General features: G+C 35.6%; 1 protein-coding gene across 2 annotated transcripts in view; it reads right to left on the bottom strand.

The window, feature by feature from the left end:
* Positions 1-1639: 1639 nt before the first annotated feature.
* The window catches only part of LOC149787845 (isoleucine--tRNA ligase, cytoplasmic-like), a 146791-nt gene continuing 126313 nt past the window's right edge, over positions 1640-22117 (bottom strand). For both annotated transcript variants that reach the window (XM_089974065.1, XM_089974066.1), the window contains exons 25-31: positions 21355-21438; positions 19756-20046; positions 18924-19019; positions 15110-15277; positions 10113-10361; positions 9185-9481; positions 1640-4619 (exon numbers count right to left, since the gene is read on the bottom strand). In XM_089974065.1, the coding sequence (XP_089830191.1) occupies positions 4485-4619; positions 9185-9481; positions 10113-10361; positions 15110-15277; positions 18924-19019; positions 19756-20046; positions 21355-21438 (1320 nt within the window). In that variant the 3' untranslated portion in view covers positions 1640-4484. The remainder of the gene's footprint in view (positions 4620-9184; positions 9482-10112; positions 10362-15109; positions 15278-18923; positions 19020-19755; positions 20047-21354; positions 21439-22117) is intronic.

Below are 22117 nucleotides of genomic sequence, written 5' to 3'. Positions count from 1 at the left end.
CTTTTCTTTAAAGTTTTTGACACACCATAATATTCTGAATACTTTTCTCAAGGTGAATTTTTGACCCATATATTGGAAATTTCTTGTAGGGTCTTGTAGGCAAATTTATTGGTCAGTGTTTGATATAGCTTCTTGCTGTTTGTTTGCCAATTATTTTCCATACTGTATTCCATCCATATCCATATTCATTTAATAAAGGAACAAGATTTCTGTAATGGATATAGTCAGGTTAGTTGGCAAGTACACATTCCACATATTGGGACACCCTTAATTATTTTCGAAAATAATTCAGTTCTTACATATAAATGTTAAGACACAAAAAATTATAACATTTTTTTTCATGAACAGTAAGTCTTGCGATAATGCATTTTTTGTTATCGATCGCGTGGTATATTTTAACAATCAACATTATTTTTTTTAAATAACACTTCATGGTTGTTAAGATACTATAATATCAAGTATTAGATAGGCACGTTAAAATTTAATATTTATTTGAAAAATCACTTAATATATTTCATTTCTTCTGGTTTCATTTCTACCTATTTCAGATATGGATAATTTCATTAGATGATGACAACCATTGAGCATTAGCATGATGCTGTATCCATAGTAACAGTAACTTCTCCTGTTTTGCTAATTACTTTATTTGCCTTGAAAATGTAAATACCTAACTTGTTAAAATGTGGTACCAGTATTAAAATGATGAAAACAGTCCTTGGTTAATCACTTGAATTGACAGTGATTCTTTTACATCACTGCATTAAACTTATATAATGCCTCTAAAACAGGATATAAAAATGTCTATGAAATAATGCTTTGAAAATAAAATGTAGTAGTAGTTTGCTTTGATGTAAGCAACCTTAAATAAGTACATGTTTTCTCAGCTACAGCAATCTTGTTAAAACTATGTACATCAAGTCCATAAAAGGATGATTGATATAAAACAAATGAGTACAGGAACTATCTTTGGCAAAACTCCTTCTTAACCCAAGCCAGTTTCAGGGTTTTAACAATTAACTGGCCTGCATTTCTCGTGGAAAACAAAATAAAATCCACCAATCATAGTTAAAAGAACACAAATACCAACTGGTTTTCCAAAATCAAAAGTGGAATGAATAGGTGTTGAAAATTACTATTTTGTGTTGAGCCAAAAACAAAAAACTAAAATGGATCGATGATGATCTTGTCAATCTATATTCTGAACTTTAACCTATATTATGGCCATTCTTTAATAAATAAATATCAATGAAAATTTATGCTGGTTATATGTCTAATATATTTAAAAATATTCATTAAACCTTTATCTTTTGATATAGATTACATCACTTTGAAGGATTATTTATGTCACTGAAAAAAATGCAAATCATGAGTGGAACAAAGTAAATAAAACAACAATGGAAGTATAGCTAAATTGTAATCTGGAACAATGAGATTTGGAAAAAATGATGAATACGGCAAAATCTGCATCTGATATTGTTTAAAATAAACAAGGATGTAAGAGACGCTAAGCATGATACGCGCAGTAATACATTATAGTATGGATTTCCTGTTAAACACAAAATGGCCTTTGAATTGTCTTCATTTTTTCTTTCATGCTGGAGAAATCAGATAAATGCAAAATAATAACATAAAAACATAGTAGTATATAACATTTTATTAAACATGAGCTGGTCACTGCCGTGTCATGACATTTGTATGTCTATAAGTACTGTGATTCCAAAAATGTTATATTTTTACAGGCATATACAAGTCTTGGGGCATACAAAGTAATCTTTTTTCCCCCTGTCCCAATACTTACTGTTGTTATGTCAATTATTTCAGCTGCTCATATTCTTTATACAAACATGTACCAATGCATGGTCCTCTGCAGAAATTTATATATTACACATGTAATCGCTATTTCTCATTTAATATTAATCAATATAAGTTATTAATTATGCCAATGAAGTCCACAATTGTGCTTCCCCTACCCCATCTTGTACAGTGTAGAGACTATATTTGTAACATTTTCTACTGTTAAATGACTTGTCTCAGTAATGCACAAGATGTTATATAAAACTGTGGCACTCTGCAGGCCCTATCCATTGCATTATATCCAGGTTTCCTTGTACTGAGAATTAATTATTATATAGGGTAAGAATTTTCATAGATTTTATACCTGCTAGAGGCCATGAATTGAATAATGAACAATGATCCTTCTGTTGAAACTATTTGCATCCCTTCCCAAGCACACAAACTTAAGTACCAATCTCTTTTTTCACACCAATCCACTATCTTAATTATTGTCTTTTCCCCCTTACAAAACCCACAAACTTAACTGTCTTTTATTCACACAAACCCACAATTTTAATTATCACACAAAGTCAATCTTAAGTGCAAATGTCTTTCTTTCACAAAATCACAAACACTGATATGAAAATAAATGAATTCACAGTGGTAGGATATTGAAAATCTACATCATGATAATTTATGTTTTTAATGATGCACAAAACTAGGGAATCTTTATACAGCGCAATCAGGGTCTCTAACTCAGTACAGGCAGAATTTCTGCAAAGATCCTACTTTCAAATCTTTTTCAAAAATGTCTTTACCTGTATTTTCAGTTTTTCATTTTGAAAATGAATGTCACCCAAATTAACTTGATGACTCATGGAGTAACCCAAATCCATATCTCCAACAGACTATGTCCTGAACATCCTTTACTGTACTGTATGCACACCCTATATACCAACTAACTTAAAGAATCAATTATGGAAGGTCAACTGTCACTGGGGAGAACCAGTTGTACCATGTAGTAGATGAGTCCCTTGATGGGACTAATGCACTATTGGCTAAAAAGGAATACAACATAAGACCAAGAAGGGTTGAAACCATCTCTAACATTCTTCAGCCATAATAAGATTGTCAAATTAGCCACTGTAATTACCATACTGGATATAATTGGCACCATTTGCATTTATGATCAACAAGAGATCAGTATAAGTCTTTTGGCGACTTAACAGTTATATAGAGATAATAGATTTTAAAGATCACTGATTGGCATACTTTTCAGTTATAACCAACTAGACGTCTTTTAAACTTTTTGTGTACACACCTCATATATATACCTCATGTCGACATGATCATCCATTCAAAAGGAGTAGTAGCAATAAAAAGATTTTCAAGAGGGTTGCTGTGGTAGCAAGGATGTATGACAGATCTGCAATTTTCATGTTGGACCAACTAGATAGCATTAGAAGTCTTTTGGTAAAAACCCCTTGTTGATTTTACTTTCCATTTAGGATTAGTGAAAACAAGATTTTCAAGATGGCTGTCTTTTTGGTTACATTTGGATGTTAGATCAGCGCCATTTTCATTTTTAAGACCAACATGTCATTATAAGATGCAGCAGCAACAAGATTTTTAAAGCCATCATAATGGCAGCATTTTCAGTTAGTAGCAACTAGATAGCATTTAACCCCACCTGACATGGCCCTTCATCCAGGAGGTTGCTACAAGATTTTAAAGGTGGCTTCCACGGCGGTTATTCTAAATGTCAGATTGGCATCATTTTAACTCAGGACCAACTAGACATTATAAGAAATCTTGTAATGATAACTTCCTGCTGATAGGATAATCCATCCATCCAGCAATGCCAAGATTGAATATTAGACTTACACCATTTTTCATTTAGGACTAATTAATATCACAATATGCCTCCTGGTAAAAAAAATTCCATTCAAGATGAGAGTTGGTAACTTTAGTTTCAAGATGGCTGCACTGCTGGTCTTATTGGAATTCAGATCAGCACCATTTTTTCCAGGACCAACTAGACATCTAGGCATATTAATAAGTCTTTAGGTGAAACCATCATGATGATATGCCCATCAGTTGAGGATGAGTAGCAATTACAATATTGTCAAAATGGCCATGGTAGTGGCCATATTGGATGTCCAAGTAGAACTATTTTCATGCAGGAACAACTAGACCCTGGAATGTTTTTGTTGGTGTTAATGGCACTTTAAACACTTTACATATATCATGCAGAGAAAATAGGAGCTATAAGTGGTAAACTTATTGACACACGTACACAAAACACCAAACATGCGAACAGAATTTAATAAATTATATTCAATCAAAAGTATCCAAGTAACTTTGCAGTGATATTTAAATTGCTTCTTAAAGAATATGAAATCTAAATTGATATCTCACATATCTATATTTATCATGCTATTGAAATTATATATATATATATTCTATGAATGGTACTGAAATAACACAGTAAGATACGAAAATCTGTTGATTTAATTTTCAAAAAATAATGTTCATGCATCTCAAACATCATAAATTCAAACTGTGAAACAAAGCTATTTTCGAAAAATCCAAATATGCAAGAAATAAGAAATCACTGCCTCCAATCTAAGAAAGTGACTTGAACGCTCTAGATATCATTGCAAACTACTTTTAAAAAATCCATCCCATCTTATTCCAGGATTCTGGCCGCATCACAAGGAAACGTAAATGGTGGACGAATGAAGAGACAGAATATCAGGTACAGTGTCATGGGTCAATTCCATTTTCTGGCTTTCATCAGAAAATAGACGAATCTTCATCCCATCCAATTCATAAATAGCATATATCTGAAAGAAAAAAGAAGATTCATATCATTTTTATCAGATTACTTTTCAAATAGTGCAGTAATAATTTCAATGTTTTTTCTTCTTGTAGTCCTATTGCTAAATTTATGAAATAGTCAACTTCTAAGTTCAATCATTTTAAAATAGCTGTTGAATGAAGAGCTATCTTATTCACTATATCTATACTTACCAACTTTGAAAACAACAGTATTTGTGTTACATAATTCAACAATTTCTGTGGGGTACAAATGATCATGAATTTTGTGGTTACTACAAACCATGAACTTGCAGACTGTATGAACCTGGATCTTTCTATGGAAATAGTGTCATTGTCAGGGAAGGATGGCCAAGAACATCATAATAAGAGAGTTGGAGCCAACACTTGATTCCATTGATGACTGTGAATAGTTCAGATGATCTGCCACCATCCACAACACGAGTGATCATGCCATTATGGAACTGCTGAATCACGATGATGAAGTTTTCTGGGCAACCAATTTTGCCATGATCCTTCCGAGCCTTCCACTGCTAACTGTTTCAAAGGGTTTTGTCAGGTCAGTGAATATCACATACTTGTTGGAGTTTTGTTCCTGATATTTCATCTGGTGTTGATGAGCAGCAAACACACCATGTATGTGATCCATCCATCGTCCTTTCCTGAAGCCACACAGATCCTCTGGCAGGAGCCCTAGATCAATGTGATGCACAAGGTTATTCAGCAGAATTCTGGCAAGTATTTTACCAGCTATTGATAGCAAGGAGATGTCCCAATCATTGTCACAGGATTGTGATGCCTTTCCATTTGTACAAGTAGATGATAGATGCAGCCTTGTTTGAGTTCTCATTGAATGAAAGAGTTCAGTCAGCTTCTGTGTAATCTGGTACTGCATCTGCTCATATGCTTCGCAGGTCAATTGCTTTCTCTGAATCAAACAAATCTGGACAATCAATGCATAATATGTTAATTTCCACTCGGGGCAGTTGATCAACTGCCTCTTCACTCAGAGATGACTGTTGATTGAGGATGTTGTTGAAGTGTTCTGCCCATCTTTGAAGTATCTTTTCTTAATCAGCGAGCAGTTGTTGTGTTGTCAACACACAGTATTAGAGATGTTCCTAATGACTATGTCCCACAGATTGTCTTCATAGAAGTTCCTCATGTAATTCCTGTCTTTTTTTAGAACTGAATCTCATCTGCCTCATTGCTCAGCCACAAGTATAGCAACTCTTTGACTCTGCACTGGGCAGTCCTAGTGATTTTGTTGACGGCTACTTCTTGGATGATGAAGTGTCGTCTTCTAAAAAGGTCTTCTCTAGCCAATGTTTTTCTGAATGGCAGCATCATTGTCATCAAACGAATTTTGATGTTTGTGAGTGGTGGAACTGAAAGCTTTGGATGCAGCAGAGTACAAAGTCTCAGAAAGATTCCTAGTTTTCCTCCACATTCTCAGAATTCATTCTGATTGCAACTAGTTGGCTGCACATTTCATAATCTGGAGACATTAAACTTTCTGGGCATCTTCTTTTGCCTTGTGGTTGTTTGTTAGGTTTAATCTGGATATTTCATACATAGGCAGAGGACATTTTTTTAAGCCATTTGTCCTGGGCTTGTGTGTCAAAAAAATGTTTATTCAGCACTGCTAATCAGGTACAAACACTGAACATAAACTTTCACACCGTGATCAATCTTGAAAGTGAGGACAAACATGAGAACTATTTCTTACGCAAAAACACCGAAGATGATGACAGAGGACACAATGACATGGATGAAGAGGAATTTTAGGGATTTGATGACATAGATGTAACTCCGTAGTAAAGCAGATAAGGCACACATTAAAACTTAAAACAGATCTTTTGTGCCATCCTTAAAACTGGGAATATACGAGGGATATTTAAAAGGTTCTAAATATTTTGCTACTACTTTTTTTGTTTCTTCTGTCAATAAATTTAATGCCGACCAACAGACAAAAGAATGTTAAATAAAATTATATGCAGCTTCATGTGCAGCATGCCAGACATCTGCAGATATATGCATGCAATATAACATAGGTAAATGACAGTGACATAAAAATATCGGAGATCAATTCTGCTACTGAACAAAGACCATGCTACAAAATCCCAACACTATTATTATACTCTCCAAATGATATTACGGCCAACTTGGATAATGTTTATGAATGTAATTTTGGCATGAGCAAAAATTTTAAAGTTGTTTAGTAATTTTAAAGATGGTCATTAATCAATGAAAGAAGACCTACATTCGGAAGACTGTTCTCTGTCACTGGTGGGTGAGAAGTGGCTGCTGTGAAGGGGGCGATTAATGAAGATGCCTGACATGCAGTGGAAGATATTTCTATTACCAGTGGAAATATACCGAAGAAATGTCTGAAACTCAAATGGGTTTGTACAGATGGGTTCAGCATATGTTGACAGCTGATCAAAGACAGACTAAATCACCAAACAGCAACTGAGTAAATGAGAATATAGGTACAAGAGATGTTTGAATGAAGTTGTCTTTGGTGATGAAACAATTGAATTAAAGAGAAAATCATACTCTGGATTGGAAAAAACAAGCAGAGAGCACAAATTGCTTGATGTAGTTGGATTGCCAAGGCAATTTTACAAGCAATATTTTTTCAATACAAAAGCTCCAGTTGTCTGACTGCCAGTGCCACAGGACATTTTCATGCCTCCAAAGTGTTTCCAGATGTTGTGGAACACTGCTAAACCATCTATCCATACTGATACCCATGGTATTCATCTATCCATACTGATACCCATGGTATTCATCTATCCATACTGATACCCATGGTATTCATCTATCCATACTGATACCCATGGTATTCATCTATCCATACTGATACCCATGGTATTCATCTACTACATGACAATGCATAAATCCACTGTAGTGACAGACTTCCTGAAGAAGCACAGCACAAACTTTGCCACATCCTCTCTCTGACTCCTGACTGAACTCCATTATCAGAGATTCACTAAAGGGCAAATGATCTTAAAGCCACCATGCATGATGTTGTTGTTGTGGGGTTTAACGCCATTTTTCAGCACATGATAGGCTATGCATGGTGGCCAGTATTAATGGCAGAGGAAGAACCCGGAAAACCCCCGGGAAGAACCACTGACCTACGAGAAGCTACTGGCAAGCTTTCTCACATACCCACATTGGCCGAATCCTAGACTCGAACCCACGCAGACAGAGGTGAGATGGCAGTGATCCGTAACGGAGAGTGCATTAGACCACTCAGCCACTTGGGGCCCCATCAGTAAGCTTGGTGTTTAACGCCATTTTTCAGCACATGATAGGCTATGCATGGCGGCCAGTAATAATGGCAGAGGAAGAACCCGGAAAACCCCCGGGAAGAACCACTGACCTACGAGAAGCTACTGGCTAGACTTGAACCCATGCAGACAGAGGTGAGATGGTAGTGATCCATAACGGAGAGCACTTTAGACCACTTGGCCACTCATGGCATTTAAAAACCGGATAATCAGACAGAGACAGTGTGTATACATGGGACTACTGTTCACTTTGTTGTACAGTGCACTAATACTCAGAACTTTTTTAACACCCCTTGTATCATTTCACCAGAGCCAATCTTTGATTTATTTTATAGGATCTGTTAAACAATTATTGGTAATGATTAGGTACCTTGTACACTTATTAAGTACTGACAACAAAAAAAACAAAAAAAAAACAGTCAAGGGCTGTTTTATGGTAAACCAATTAAACACTAAGAAATGACAATCAATACACCATCTAAAATGGTTGGCACATGTCACACAATGAAAACAGACTAAAATATTTTACTATCACACAATGAAAATCGAGTAAAATGGCTGACTGTCACACAATCAAAATGGAGTAAAATGGTTGACTAATGCTACACAATGAAGAGAAATCCCCAAGATTCTGAAATGTATTATATCACATGCACATTATATAACAAAATTACATTTGGACCTCTTTCTGGGTCCAAAATTGCACTGCATGTTATACTCACCAAATTACTGTAACTAACTGTGTTAAATTATTGCTGTCTCCAAGAAAAAAACTTACTGATATTGGTAATTAACAATCAATGTTTTCATGATATATCATTTATCAAAGATCTTCATCTTGGATTCTAAAGAACTCAAATGTTGCAATAATTTTTTATATTTTTATAATAGATAATAAATAATATAAAATCATTTTTGAATGCTTTGTTGGTTTGCTTCTGCAGCCCAATGTACCTGGGAGCAATGTACCTTAGGGGTGCCCCTACTCTGCTACACATAACAGTTTTTATGTCAGCTGCTAAACCTCCTACCTCCAAACAAGTAAAGACAAGTTTTGTGAAGACATGCTGTTAAACTTGGTTGAAGGTGAACTACTATGAAAATTTCAAATGCAGAGAATGAGCTACCAATGGTGTCCCTTTCTCCTGGTGTTTGAAGCAACTGCCCCCCCCTTCTCCAAGCCCCCTTTGTTCTGTCAATTTGCTAATGTTTTCTCAAGATTTGTTACTCATTTTAACAATGGTCCACTCACAACACTGACTAGAACTAACCTGCTCTTGTAACTGCTCCAGAGTAAAGCAGTTTCCCCTTGGATTTTCCAACAGCAATGTAGCTTTCCTTTTGCTACTGGCTTTGCAGGTTAATTCCAGATTGGCAAAGTGGCATACTGGGGAGGAGATATTGAGAGGTGCTGCTGGACCAGAACTCTTTTTTCCACTGGCTAAGGAGATATACACTGTACTGGCATCAAGACTGTGGAGATCCTTACTAGGATCAAGTTCTTGTTTGAGATTAAAGTCTGTGTATAGTGTGACACTGCTGCTTCTGATCCCAAACAGGGACTGAATCTGTAAGAAATGTGGAAGAGATTACAGTCTCAAGTTGTTAAATGGAGTTCCTAATTCAGACAGATAATTTCACCAGCTCCATAAAACTATAGGAGACTGTTGTGGAAATTTATAATTAAATACAATATCTCACTGCATTTTCTGCATGACCATGACCCTCAAGTTTTCTCTCTTTCCATGCAAAATATAGTGAAAAGTCAAATGAAAAGCTGATCTAAACAGGATTAACTACATTCCATATTAAACACATTTAACTAGAAAACTGAAAATGTAAAATCTAGAATAAAACTTTGATAAATGAATACAAAATAAAAGGAAAATAAAATAATGATCAATGATACTGCAAATATTCTGTCTCACATTTCATGGGTGGCCAAGTGGTACATGTCGCTCATCTTTACAGATCACACACATCTCATCCCTGTCTGGTTCAACCAATATCTGAAAGCTTTCCAGCAGTTTCCCATAGGTTGATAGTTTTTCCTTCACCAAATATACTGGCTTCCATGCATAGCCTATCATGTGCTTAAAAATGGCATACAAAACCAGACCAAATCTTACAATTCATGATCCCTTTCTTCTTCAGAACTTAAATCCATGCAAAATTGCATTTCAACCATTAATAACCTACCTGTTGTTTCAATTTCTCTGCATCAAGGAAGCCATGTCCATGGGGGTTTTCCAATAAAACTGTTGCCATAGCACTCTCTACTCCTTTCCAGATGGATATGCCACACAACAAGATATTGACAAAGCTGCAGTTTGGTCTGACAGCATTCCTCTCTGCCACATGAGAAAGAGTTGTGGTCAAGGTTTCTGTAAATGTGGAACCTTCTTCCTCTCTTTTCACAATGGTCATATCTAGTGAGTAGGTCTTAATCTGAAAAAGGAAAGCACAAAGGGTTGTACATAATTATGGTCCATTCTTCACTTTTTCCATGGTATGTTTGAACTGGCGTGCAACAATAACAACACCCATTATAAAAACTTAAAATTGGGTCTTATAGAGAAACCAATATATGTGATTCTTTTATGGCTAATGTTATTGGTTGTTGTTTATAGTATTTTTAAACAGATTATGGTTACACCATAACAAGGAACTGGAAGCCAAGTGCCTTCCCCAAGGACACACAAAGTCAACTGACCGGGACTGGCCTGGGTGGGTAATGAACCCCCAAGATTCCTTGAATAAAAAATCTGATGTTCTACCGAGCTATTCTGGCTCCTCGTTCATTACTTCCATGGCAAAAAGATACCCAGGGACTGTCCTGGACTTCACCAATGTCACAAATTGCAATTTTTTTTCGTTATTGGCAACAAAAATATCCCATCTGGCGATTTTTTTGGCGACAGACTTTTTGGTTATTTAATTTGTACATACAATCTTGGATTTGGACTGGATAAATTAAAAGGGAGAACGAAAGGAAGCCACAAACTTCACTAAGCAATGCATTGGAATCAATCTGTTACATAAACGATCCTTTGTTCGTATTGACAACCCCATCTTTACAGTGCATTGTTACATCATAATCTGCTTATGCTGACATCTGGGCTGAGTACTGTATATTGTGATACAGTCAATCATGCTACTGAACTATACCTACAACTGACCAACTTATGAAGATGCGAATAGAACAGATACAATTAATTGAATGGCTAATCCTTCTGTTGTTTTTTTTTTTACATATACCAATAGAATAGTTTTGCTGAACCTTCATAGAAAACTGATAACCTTTGAAGTACTGACTGCTGTGTATAAATACAAAGCAAATGGAAAAAATCTCTATCACAATTATATCTGTCGCCAGTGCAACATTATCATGAGCAAACTGAAGTTAGACGTTGCATGTTCATCATCTCATCCTAAGTTACAAAAATTAACAGCATTTGGATTTAGTACAAATTCATCAGACAATACAGTCACTGAACCCGATGATAAACCTTGCAGTCCAACATCATCTACATGTAGTGCTTCAAGTGCAACACCACATTATGATGAACAGGGCAAAAATTCCAAAAAATGTCTAGATAGTTGGAAACTTGGGCGTCCATGGCCGGGATATGACAAAAAGTTAAAACAGATGTTCTGTGATGAATGTATCAAGGCAAAGTTCGTCAATTTATTTACAACTGGCTGTGATATTTTGAAGAAGGAGTGTGTCACCAAACATGAATCCAGGTGGGTTAAGTAATATTTGTGCATTTTACTCATTGATATTTTACTTTAGCCATCATAGCCATCAATCCCGTGTTACGGCTGCAGAGACTTAAACTCCACAACAAGAAATAGCAAAAAAAAAAAACAAGTTTTGCATAATTAAAAATAATTATTTATTTCTCAAAATACAGGAGTGAAAGAATCCTTAAATTGGGTGTGAATTTATGCTTATATATACGGTCCAATATTGCCAGGTGTTGACTCATATAAGTTTCATTTGTGGGAATGGAGATCCTATTTTGCTTGTCGAGAAAATTTATACAGCATTCAGTGATCATTCTTGGGATTTAGGAAGCAATTCACTACAAGCTTTGTGAAGCTAGACATAAGGGGGGGGGTCATTTAATTACGGAATGCATGCAATCGACGGTCGCATTATACGCCACTTATCTTACATTGCAATGTACGATCATAGGGTTTTATTATTATTAAAATGTCAACTAAAGTTGATAATGCATTTTTTTTCAGGTAACAACAGTCATACATGTGCACAAACGGTGAAACTTTGAAACTGCATTCAACAAGTGGGCAGCAACGGATCTTCATGTAACACTTTGTAACATTTTGTTAATGCTTGTTGTAATTAAAGTATTAACTAACCCATCTTTTGTAATTTTCATTGCCTGTTACATTAATAGACTAAATTAACACTTGGAAAAATGTACACTACTGGTTCTGGTGACACTTTTTGAAAATTGGCGACAAAATATTGAGGTTGGCTATTTTTTTGGTGACAGCTTTTTAAAAGCCAGGACCATCCCTGGATACCAACTGACTATCCTGACAGTTTGGAGGGATGTTTAAAACTCGAAAAATGTTTTGTGATCCCAAGGAGTGGATATGACCAAACAGATCATGTTGTCCAATTGAGAACAAGTTACCAACTTGTTTACAATCAAATAGAAAATGAGTGAAAATAAGATATTTTGTTCATTTCAAAGCATTCTGACACTTCCAAACAGCTGGTAGAATTAGCATTTTTATGTATCATCATCACACATAGGCATGCATAATCAAAACCAGACAGACATTAAATAAAAAAAATACACAAAACATCTGTCTTTAAAATCCATTGGACAGCACAGTGCAGAATTAACTTGTAGTTGCTTATTTTTGTTGCTCTCAGTAGCTTACCCGAGGGTTTAAAAGTGATACAAGTGTGATTAGTACTCATCTATTCATTCACCAGACTGGATTGTTGCAATGTTGTTCAAATTCCCTCAGTATCTTGTTGAATTGTTCTAAAGGAACATTTTTTCCTTGTACCTGCTGAGTGCTGAAACCATCTCTGACATTCTTCCGTGATAACAAGATTTTCCAATTAGCTGCTGTATGGATAAATTGGAAGCAAGATGGCACCATTTTAGACTATTAGACTTTTTCTGTCATTTTGCCCCACTAATACAACAACTGTCTGTTTTGAATATGACTTCATCACATTATACTTGCCAGTCAACCTGTTTCTGTGATGATGGACTCTAATTGCATTAAATAACAACTCCTTGACATCTGATACTACACTATTCAATAAACTTCATGACCTGGGACTACATTCATCTTTATTTAAATCTAAACAGCAACCCAAAAAATGAACATTCCAGTTATCATCCTAACATCCTTTCCTTCACAACAATTTAAAAACTCAACCGTTAATTTGAAAACACTTAATTCAAATTCCTCTTAAATCGTCAATCTTTATGTATGATCAACAACTGTGCATTGCATTATTCAATGCCCAATCAGTAAGACCATTGGGAAGGCACACAGAAATAGTGAACTTTATTAACAGTCAGGACTTAAAAAATCAGGCGATAAACCAAACTGTGTGGATCTAACACTCTCATGTTACTCCAACAAGTTGTTCCCATTCCACTCCTGTGGATGAATTGCTGTCATCGCAAACAACTGCATAATTCACTGTCTTAACAATACAAGAACTTTCAAATTTAAACACACATTGTCTGAACTGGTCCAAACCTCACTCACAATGGGACAATGGTTAGTCCATTTCTTCTGCTGCTACTGCCCTCCTTCTAGCTGACTTAATCTCTTTTTGAAGCAGTCTCCTGGAGTATGAAAATCTGATAGGTGGCAATCGGATCATTCTTCGAGATTTCAACTTTCACTTTGACTGTCCTGGAAACCCATACACAAAACTCCTAGTTTCTATTCACATTTTCTACCTCAAACAAACAGTTAGCCAACCCACTCATTAACATGGTCACATTTTAGACTAGATTCTTCACAGACCTGATGATAATATTGTAGAGTCTTTGCAAGTGTTCCCCCAACTTGTATCAGATCCCCTCTGTGTCATATGTCATCTTAATGTATTAGTCCTTAACCCTCCATCTGTTTGCTGCTAGGAGAAACATCCATATAATTTAAAAAAAAAAAAACAACAATTAATGCACGACATTCAAGCAAACAAAATTACTTCATTGCAAGAGCTTGCATTTACTGCCTGACAAAGAGACCCCAGCAATCAAGTGCAGAGTATCTATTCCATGGTATAGTAATGTTAGAGGCCAGTTCCACACTGCTAAAAGAAAACTCCATAAGGATAAGAGGATTTGGTTATCCACCAGCCTCACTATTCATAAGCATATCCATGAAGCTGTCAAGAAGAATCTTACATAGTTCATGCAGCAAAATCAGTCTACTATAGTAATAAGATCACTGAAATCATTATGAATCATTATTAGTTGATTGCCTTTGTATACTTTAAACTAAGAATTCATTTAAGACAGCTGTTAAGGCATATGCATTCATTTTGGTCAGTTTAAAATGTTAAAAATGAGCTATTGACAACACCCACTTGCCTTCTATAAAGTAACTCAAGATTTTTCTTGCAGGCGGAAATTGCACTGTTTCATCTATTCTGAAGATAACACAGTAATGCCTATCAAAATTATAGAGATGATATGAAATAAATCGTCTTCAAAGCATTGGTTCAGTGCAAAAAAGTGCATGGTCACCAAAACGAGTCCCACATCTATCAAATGGAACAACCTGAAATGGCCTGAAATGTTCGATTAAAATAAATGAAAACCAACAGGCAATCTGCTTGGAATTTTTTTCCCCGTCATCTTGTCAAGGATGAAATCGCATATGTACAGATAAGTCTATGTTATACCTGAAATACAACCATGATGTCAACACAATAACAGACAGCCCTTCTAAAGATGAAAAGACCATCAAAGTGACATATCTATCAATAATGTCTAATGATATATCTATCAATCAGTACCAAAGACTGTGAATTGTCAGTCACATCGATATGTAGCACAGGTGAACAGTTTCACTCCAAGTCACAAACATGTCATTTTATATCCAATCCATCAGTGCTACAATACACCTAGGTAAAATTATGATGTAATAACCTACAACAACATTCAAAATTATTTTACCTTCAGACTTTCCTGTACAATCACTGGCACTCCTTTAGGAACAGGGTAGGAAACCAAGGGCTGTTTGATTGTACTGTAGATGAAATCCCCAAAGTTCACAATAATGTCTCCTAGCTCCTTAGGTGCTTGATAATAAACTGTGATGTTATCTGTGGGTACCAGCTTAGCCTGAAAATAAATTAAGTTTTCTTCTTTGCTCCAAAGTTAGTCTTGTTTATTAATGGTAATTGGACAAAGAAACAATCTTTAAACTTCTCTAAAACTAAACAAAAATGTTAATGAAAACTACAAAACATACTGTCAATAGATAACAATATTTAACAGTGTGTGATTTGGATTTTTAATGTAGCTTTAAAAAAAATCAGTCATATCGTTAAAGATGTCTGCAGTGGGACAGTTTATAGTGATGTTTAGCACTGGAGCATCATGCCGTAGACATGTAGCATGATGTCCCACCCAGTCACATTATCCTGACACCAGCCCGACCAGTCCTAACACCAAGCTCTTAATGCTGAGTGCCAAGCAAGGCAGCTGTTGGTACCATTTTTATACGTCTTTGGTATGGCTCGGACGGGGTTCGAACCCACAACCTCTAGCATCCGAGGCAGATGCTCTAACTACTAGCGGTCCAGTAATAGGTCGTACCATACACGGATACAGTAACAAGTTGTACAAGATACTGATACAGTATAAGTCATACAAGACAAGGATACAGTAATAACTCGTATTAAACACTGATACAGTCATAAGCCATACAAGATAGATAGCATTTTGTCTCCGTTTACTCTTGTGAAAGATGCAAACCTGTCAGATCATGCTGTCATAAGAAAATCAAAAGTTCCTAAATACCCAAACAGAACAAAGTGGGAAAGCAATTAAAGCTTAATAAAGCCTTCAGCAAGGTATCAACAATCAATTAACATGTTTTATTGTAAAGTGTATCCAGTAGAATGCAAATTGGCTGTTGCTTACAGCACATCCAGTGGGAGAACAGGTGCAGGGGAAGTAACTGTGTAATAAGCCAAAATCAGTTTGAAGTTTCCCATCCACCGAAAGATGGACATAACAGAAAAAAATCTGTAATTGATTTTTATGTTATTAGAATTTAGGTGCTTCTCGTTTAAAACAACAGCAAAAACCTAAATGAATTAAATAAAAACATGTTAGTGTTATTAATAAACTTATAGTTAGAAAAATTAACAAATAAAAATATACCAAATAATGAATTGATAGTCACAAGTTCTTCCCTTAAAATGCAGCCTTGGGAATGAATTTACTCGATTGTGTCTTTTAAGCAAAGTGTTTTAACCGATTTGGCCCCGATCCCGTCTGTAGGCATGATGAAGCTGTACCCTATTTCCAAGCTCTGCAGCATCAAGGTCGTTTAAAATACACAAACATGGGTGGTATTAAAAAAAGGCAGACAGATATAGCTCTTCAATGATTCCAAATAATCTGGAAGTTCTAGTTGCACTACAAAATACAGAGGGAAAAACCTCATTTTTTGGACCTGATTTTTTTTTTTGCACTCAAAATTTGCTCGAAGTTGGAATACGATTTTGTGTCCGGATTTTAGACCTTTTGGCCTCAGATCTAAGGCAGACTGGTCATAACTGTACACAGACAGGTGATTCTTTGCAAAAACTAGGATAAGGTGGGCATTTGGAATAAATTGCGGTCTCCATACAAAAATGGGGCCCTGAGTGGCTGAGTGGCCTAAAGCGCTCTTCGTTACGGATCACTGCCATCTCACCTCTGTCTGTGGCGGTTCGAGTCTAAGATTCAGCCAATGTGGGTATGTGAGAAAGCTTGCCAGTAGCTTCTTGTGGGTCGGTGGTTCTTTCCAGGGTTTTCCGGGGTTCTTCCTCCATCATTAATACTGGCCGCCATATATAGCCTATCGTGTGCTGAAAAATGGCATTAAACCCCATAACAACAACAACAACCATACAAAAATGATTGGTCCATTAAGCAAAAAATAAAAAATAAAAATAAAAAATAAATCTAACTTTAACCCTTCTGCTCATGCGCAGCAAAATGACCTACGGAAAATGACGTTTCTAATACAACTAGGCATTAGTCTCATGGAAAATCTGTTGAAAACTGATGTATTACGATGTATTTAGAAATAGCCCCCCAAATGTCTTTCCGACGCACATTTCAGGTGAAAATGACAATAACGTCTGGGGCCGAATGAGTTAAAGCAGATATGGAAAAATAAAACACTGTAAAAAGTTGTTGATCAGCTCTGAAGCATTCAAAACTGCTTCAAAATGAAGAGGCCGATTTTTGAACTATTTTTTGATTCATTACAATGTGTCATTTACCTTGGTCAATAGTAATGCCCACCCCTCATAACCACAAACCACTCAAATAAGTCAGACAAGTCCCACAACCAACTACTGTCTAGAAAGTGCAAAGATGGCCATTTCATAGAAAGAAAGAAAAAAAAAACATTTTTTAAAACTGACAAAAAATTTCCATCACTAAACACAAGTTTCTTAGCATATAGCTGTAGTCCAGAGCAATTTATGAAACAAGACAGCTTGAAACTAATGCAACTTTATGAACATTTTCCAAAATTTCTCGTGCTTGCAATGTGCATTTCAGATGTCTTCATATAAAACGCAGTATTCCTGAATTTTTGCATTTCCTATCCAATATTGGAGGATTGTATCAAAGTTTGTTTTTGTGACCAAATTTCACTCTCTACCTGACCCCACACCCACCCCAAGCCCAATCAAAACCGAACAGTAATATTCCAAGCCATCCAAACTTGAAGGTCTTACTGCTTTTATTTCTGTCAAAACAATTTTTTTAAATGTCTAGAATCTCATGGATTGATTTTTGGAACTCTTCCAGGGGCTTTGGAGGTGGAGAAAAAAAAATCCATGATTACCGTACCTTGTATATATATCTACAAGTATAGTCTTTATGGTCCTTTATATTGGGACACAAAAAATAACAGACAAGACAAATGGATGCAAATATATATATGGAATTAAAATAAGTGTTTATACAGACACATACACAGCTCTTCCTTGTCATAACACTTTTCATTATGAGATTCCATAATGTAGTACCACTATAAACCCCATAATCAAAATAAAACAGTTGTACTTGATTTGGTCTATGAAATTTATGACAGTCATACTGGTTGAAAGAAAACAACATGAAGCTTGACATTAGTAAACAATATTATTTGAGACAATTAAATGTACAAATACCATTAAGTGAAAAATAATTTAATTTACATAAAATATGTCTGACTAGCATCTGCCCAGCCCCCAATCCCCCTTCTTGGATAATTCTCAGTATATTGCAGTTCAGTACAAAACAAGACTGGCAGTATCATGTTTCACTGGCATTTGTTTACCCAACCATAGTAATGCAGATGCTTTGCATGCAAAACTATGTGTAGTTTAAAGTGTCTCAGGTACTACTGTAAAGTTAGTCTGATTCTCTAACTCCACTATATCTATTATGAAACCCAGATCCAAATCAAACAGGGACAAGCCAATTATTTGGACTTACCACAACAATCATATTTCCGAAGTTTTTGCTTTTATCTCACAAGTACATATTTAAGGGTCATTTTCATAAGATTTGCAGCAAAATTGTAAGGCTTGGCAGGTCTGTCTGCTGCCCCCCCCCCCCTTGCAAAAACAGCTATCCTGAAATTTTGTGTCATTCTCACAATACTACATTATAATGGGGGATGGCTCTGTGTGCATGTGTCTGTCTGTCTCTGTGTATGTGTGTGCACGTACATGTGTGTGTGTGTGCATATATATATATATATATATATAATGACCTTTTTCCTCATCTTCTGTATTCTGTTGATGACCTCTCTAGCCACACCCTCATCCAACATGGACTGATCTGGTGTAACATTTAGCAAAACCAGAACCTATGTAAAAGAAATATATCATGGTTCAATACAACACCAAGTTTTACCAAGGAAACAAAACACAGCATTGCAAAGAAAGTGAACTGGAAAATAATATACAAGAGATCTTGACAGGCTAAATAAATTGTGCATTGAAAACAAGATAATTATAAATACAGGAAGAAAAAAACAAAAACTATTAGTTTTACAACAAAACAAAAAAAGAGCATGGCTAAATGGCGACAAACTCCAAGTTCTGTCTGACAATGCTAACCGTAATATGATCCATCATGATAAAATTCTTGGTGCATTTGTAGTCAACAATCTAAGTCAGTCTATTCACATTAAACACGTTTTAAAAAAAAGGTTAGTTCTTATATATGGCAGCTTAAGAAAATCAAAACATTCATTCCTTTTCAGTATCAGGTCATCTTTTATATTCAGTAATATTTGGACAATTGTAATGTAATTTGGGACCATGCCTTTACTTCAAACAACAAAGAGGGAATGCCATTTAATTCTAGATCAATGTATAGACAATTTCAAGAATACAATAAATTAAATATATAATGAACTTATGCTCTACTGGGCAAAAAGAATTTTCAGGAATTCAAGATAATTGTCAGTGTTGAAACCATCTCAGTTATTATTCAGTAATAACAAGCTTTCCACATTATCTGAAGCTCACTATTCTTTTCTGCAAAAAAGAAGATGTAGATAAATTTAAATTCAAAATTTTCAAAACATATTAACTAACCTGATCATCTGCATGTGCATCATAGCAGTTTGGTGTAGATTCACTTGAGGCATCAAATTTGTACATCAAGCGAAGATCTTCTGGCAGCAATGTGAAACCTTCCACATTTATCTCCCCTACTGCCTGGAACTTGGTCAATTGCTCATCTGTCAACTGGCGAATAGCTTCAGTAACCCTCTTGAAGTCCCCTTTCAACTTTGACCCCAGGACCTTGTGATCTGGTTCTGCATGTACATGTGCCCCGTACTTCTCCTTGTTGGCTGTAACTGTCAGCACTTTCACATTCAATTCCTGTATGATAAGAACAAGGGTTGCCAAGAATTTGCTAATCATAGTTATGATCACTGTAAAATGTACGACATTTAAGAACACAATTATATGTTTGCAAAACCAACTGATAAATCAAATTCTTAAAATTTTTGTTTGGTACATTTTACATTGAGTTGGTAAAGAGAGCTCTCAAACACAGAGGAAAATAAAGAACTTGGCCCAGAAGTAAAAAAAACCCATCTGAGCTTGAGTTCAAGCTCAAGATTTTTTGTTGGCCAATCAAAAGCAACTTAACTTTTGCCAGTTTTTATTGGCTCAAAGTGAAAACCCAATCTCAAACTCAAGCTCAGGCCTGAAGAAAACCCCTAACCCAGGAAAGGTGTTATCTGACTGGTCACACTTGCTGACAGACTTAAAATCAATGAAGTGCAAAGTGAGTGAGATGCAAATGATACTGTTCTCATAAAAAATACTAATACATGTAATATCGACAAGAGGCTTGGATTCAAAACAAAACTTGTAAATTCAGTTTGTTTCAGTAGAAGTGGCCATACAAGCAATATTAATAAGGACTCATCACATGCGGATCTGATATTTAACTAAATCAACATCAAAAGTCTGTGAGGTACAAAAGACAGAACCATGAAAAATATAAACATTCAACTGACTTCAAGATGAGAGTATCTGATGGGCATTTTTAAATTTTACTTGCACCTTATTCTTTGAATTGCCCTATCAAAATGCAAATCAGTTTTTTGACTTTGTAAAATACCATGAAAATTTATTATTATAATTTTCACATGGATTTCTATATGTAAAATCTGATGTGACTAACATTTCGACTTTGAATGAAGTGATGTACTCAAAAGAATTTCCAAATAGAACTTACATAAATGATTTGGAACCATTGACAAAGCATTCAGTACCCTATGAAAATATCCTAAATAGATCAGAGCTTACTTGGTGAAATCTGTATACTCACTTTGTCTTTGTATGTGTTTGTACTTTACTTTCACATATGAAGCTAAAGGATTCAGTTTCATATGCAGCATTTTTGCTCAACCAAATCTGCATGATGCACTATTTTGCACAAAGCAACTTTTATCCAAAATGTTCTCCTCTGGCTGCAATACCCAATACCCAAAGCTATTAACAGTAAAGGTTGACAGTGGAGCAATTTAAAATTATACATGCAAATATTCAGACATAAAGGTAGAGATGGAATGTAACCAGATTCACTCTTTTCTTTGAAATATTTTGGGTATGATCTTAACATTTAATATCGTTCACATCATTATGGTGCATATACAGCAGCTCTAATGTTATTACCTCTACAATATAGCTCTCCAAGGACTTCATATCTTGCAAGACTTCATCTTCCTTGGCAATGGCAACAACCTCTTTCAAAGGATACTGTAAAGATAATAGTCTTTCAGACTTAAAAAATGCATTGTTACCTTAAGGCTAGAAAAGTCAATTTTTCAATTCATTTTGCAGGCTTTTCTATTATCGGAGCTAAAACCTATATTCATCAAAATATTTTTGTTTGGTTTAATGTTTAATGTCACAGAAACACAATTAGGTTATTTTAGTACCAAGGCAACTGGCGCAAAGTGCCTTGTCCATTGACACATGATGATAATTGACCAGGAAGAGTCTATTCAAGAACTGCAACTTCATGGGGGTAATTCACACCTCCATTAAACAAAAAAGCACTGGGGTAAAATATTAGGACTTTTATTAAGAAATTCAGTAAGATTTGAAAATATAATGCAGGATTTTCAAATATTCAGTTTTGTTGTTGTTGTTGTAGGGTTTAACGCCATTTTTCAGCACACGATAGGCCATACATGGCGGCCAGTATTAATGGTGGAGGAAGAACACGGGAAAACCACGGAAAGAACCACCGACCCACGAGAATCTACTGGCAAGCTTTCTCACATACCCACATTGGCTGAATCCAAGACTCGAACCCACGCAGACAGAGGTGAGATGGCAGTGATCCGTAACGGACAGTGCTTTAGACCACTCGGGGCCCCCAGTTCATTTGTTAAAAATAAGCATACAAAAGACCTAATCCAGGCTGATCTGA

Source organism: Sinohyriopsis cumingii, chromosome 11 (genome assembly GCF_028554795.1).
Source record: "Sinohyriopsis cumingii isolate HCF-2022 chromosome 11, ASM2855479v2, whole genome shotgun sequence".
Classification (NCBI taxonomy): domain Eukaryota; kingdom Metazoa; phylum Mollusca; class Bivalvia; order Unionida; family Unionidae; genus Sinohyriopsis; species Sinohyriopsis cumingii.
The sequence above is the reverse complement of the archived record's forward strand: the minus strand, read 5'-3'. Positions and strand labels throughout refer to the sequence as shown.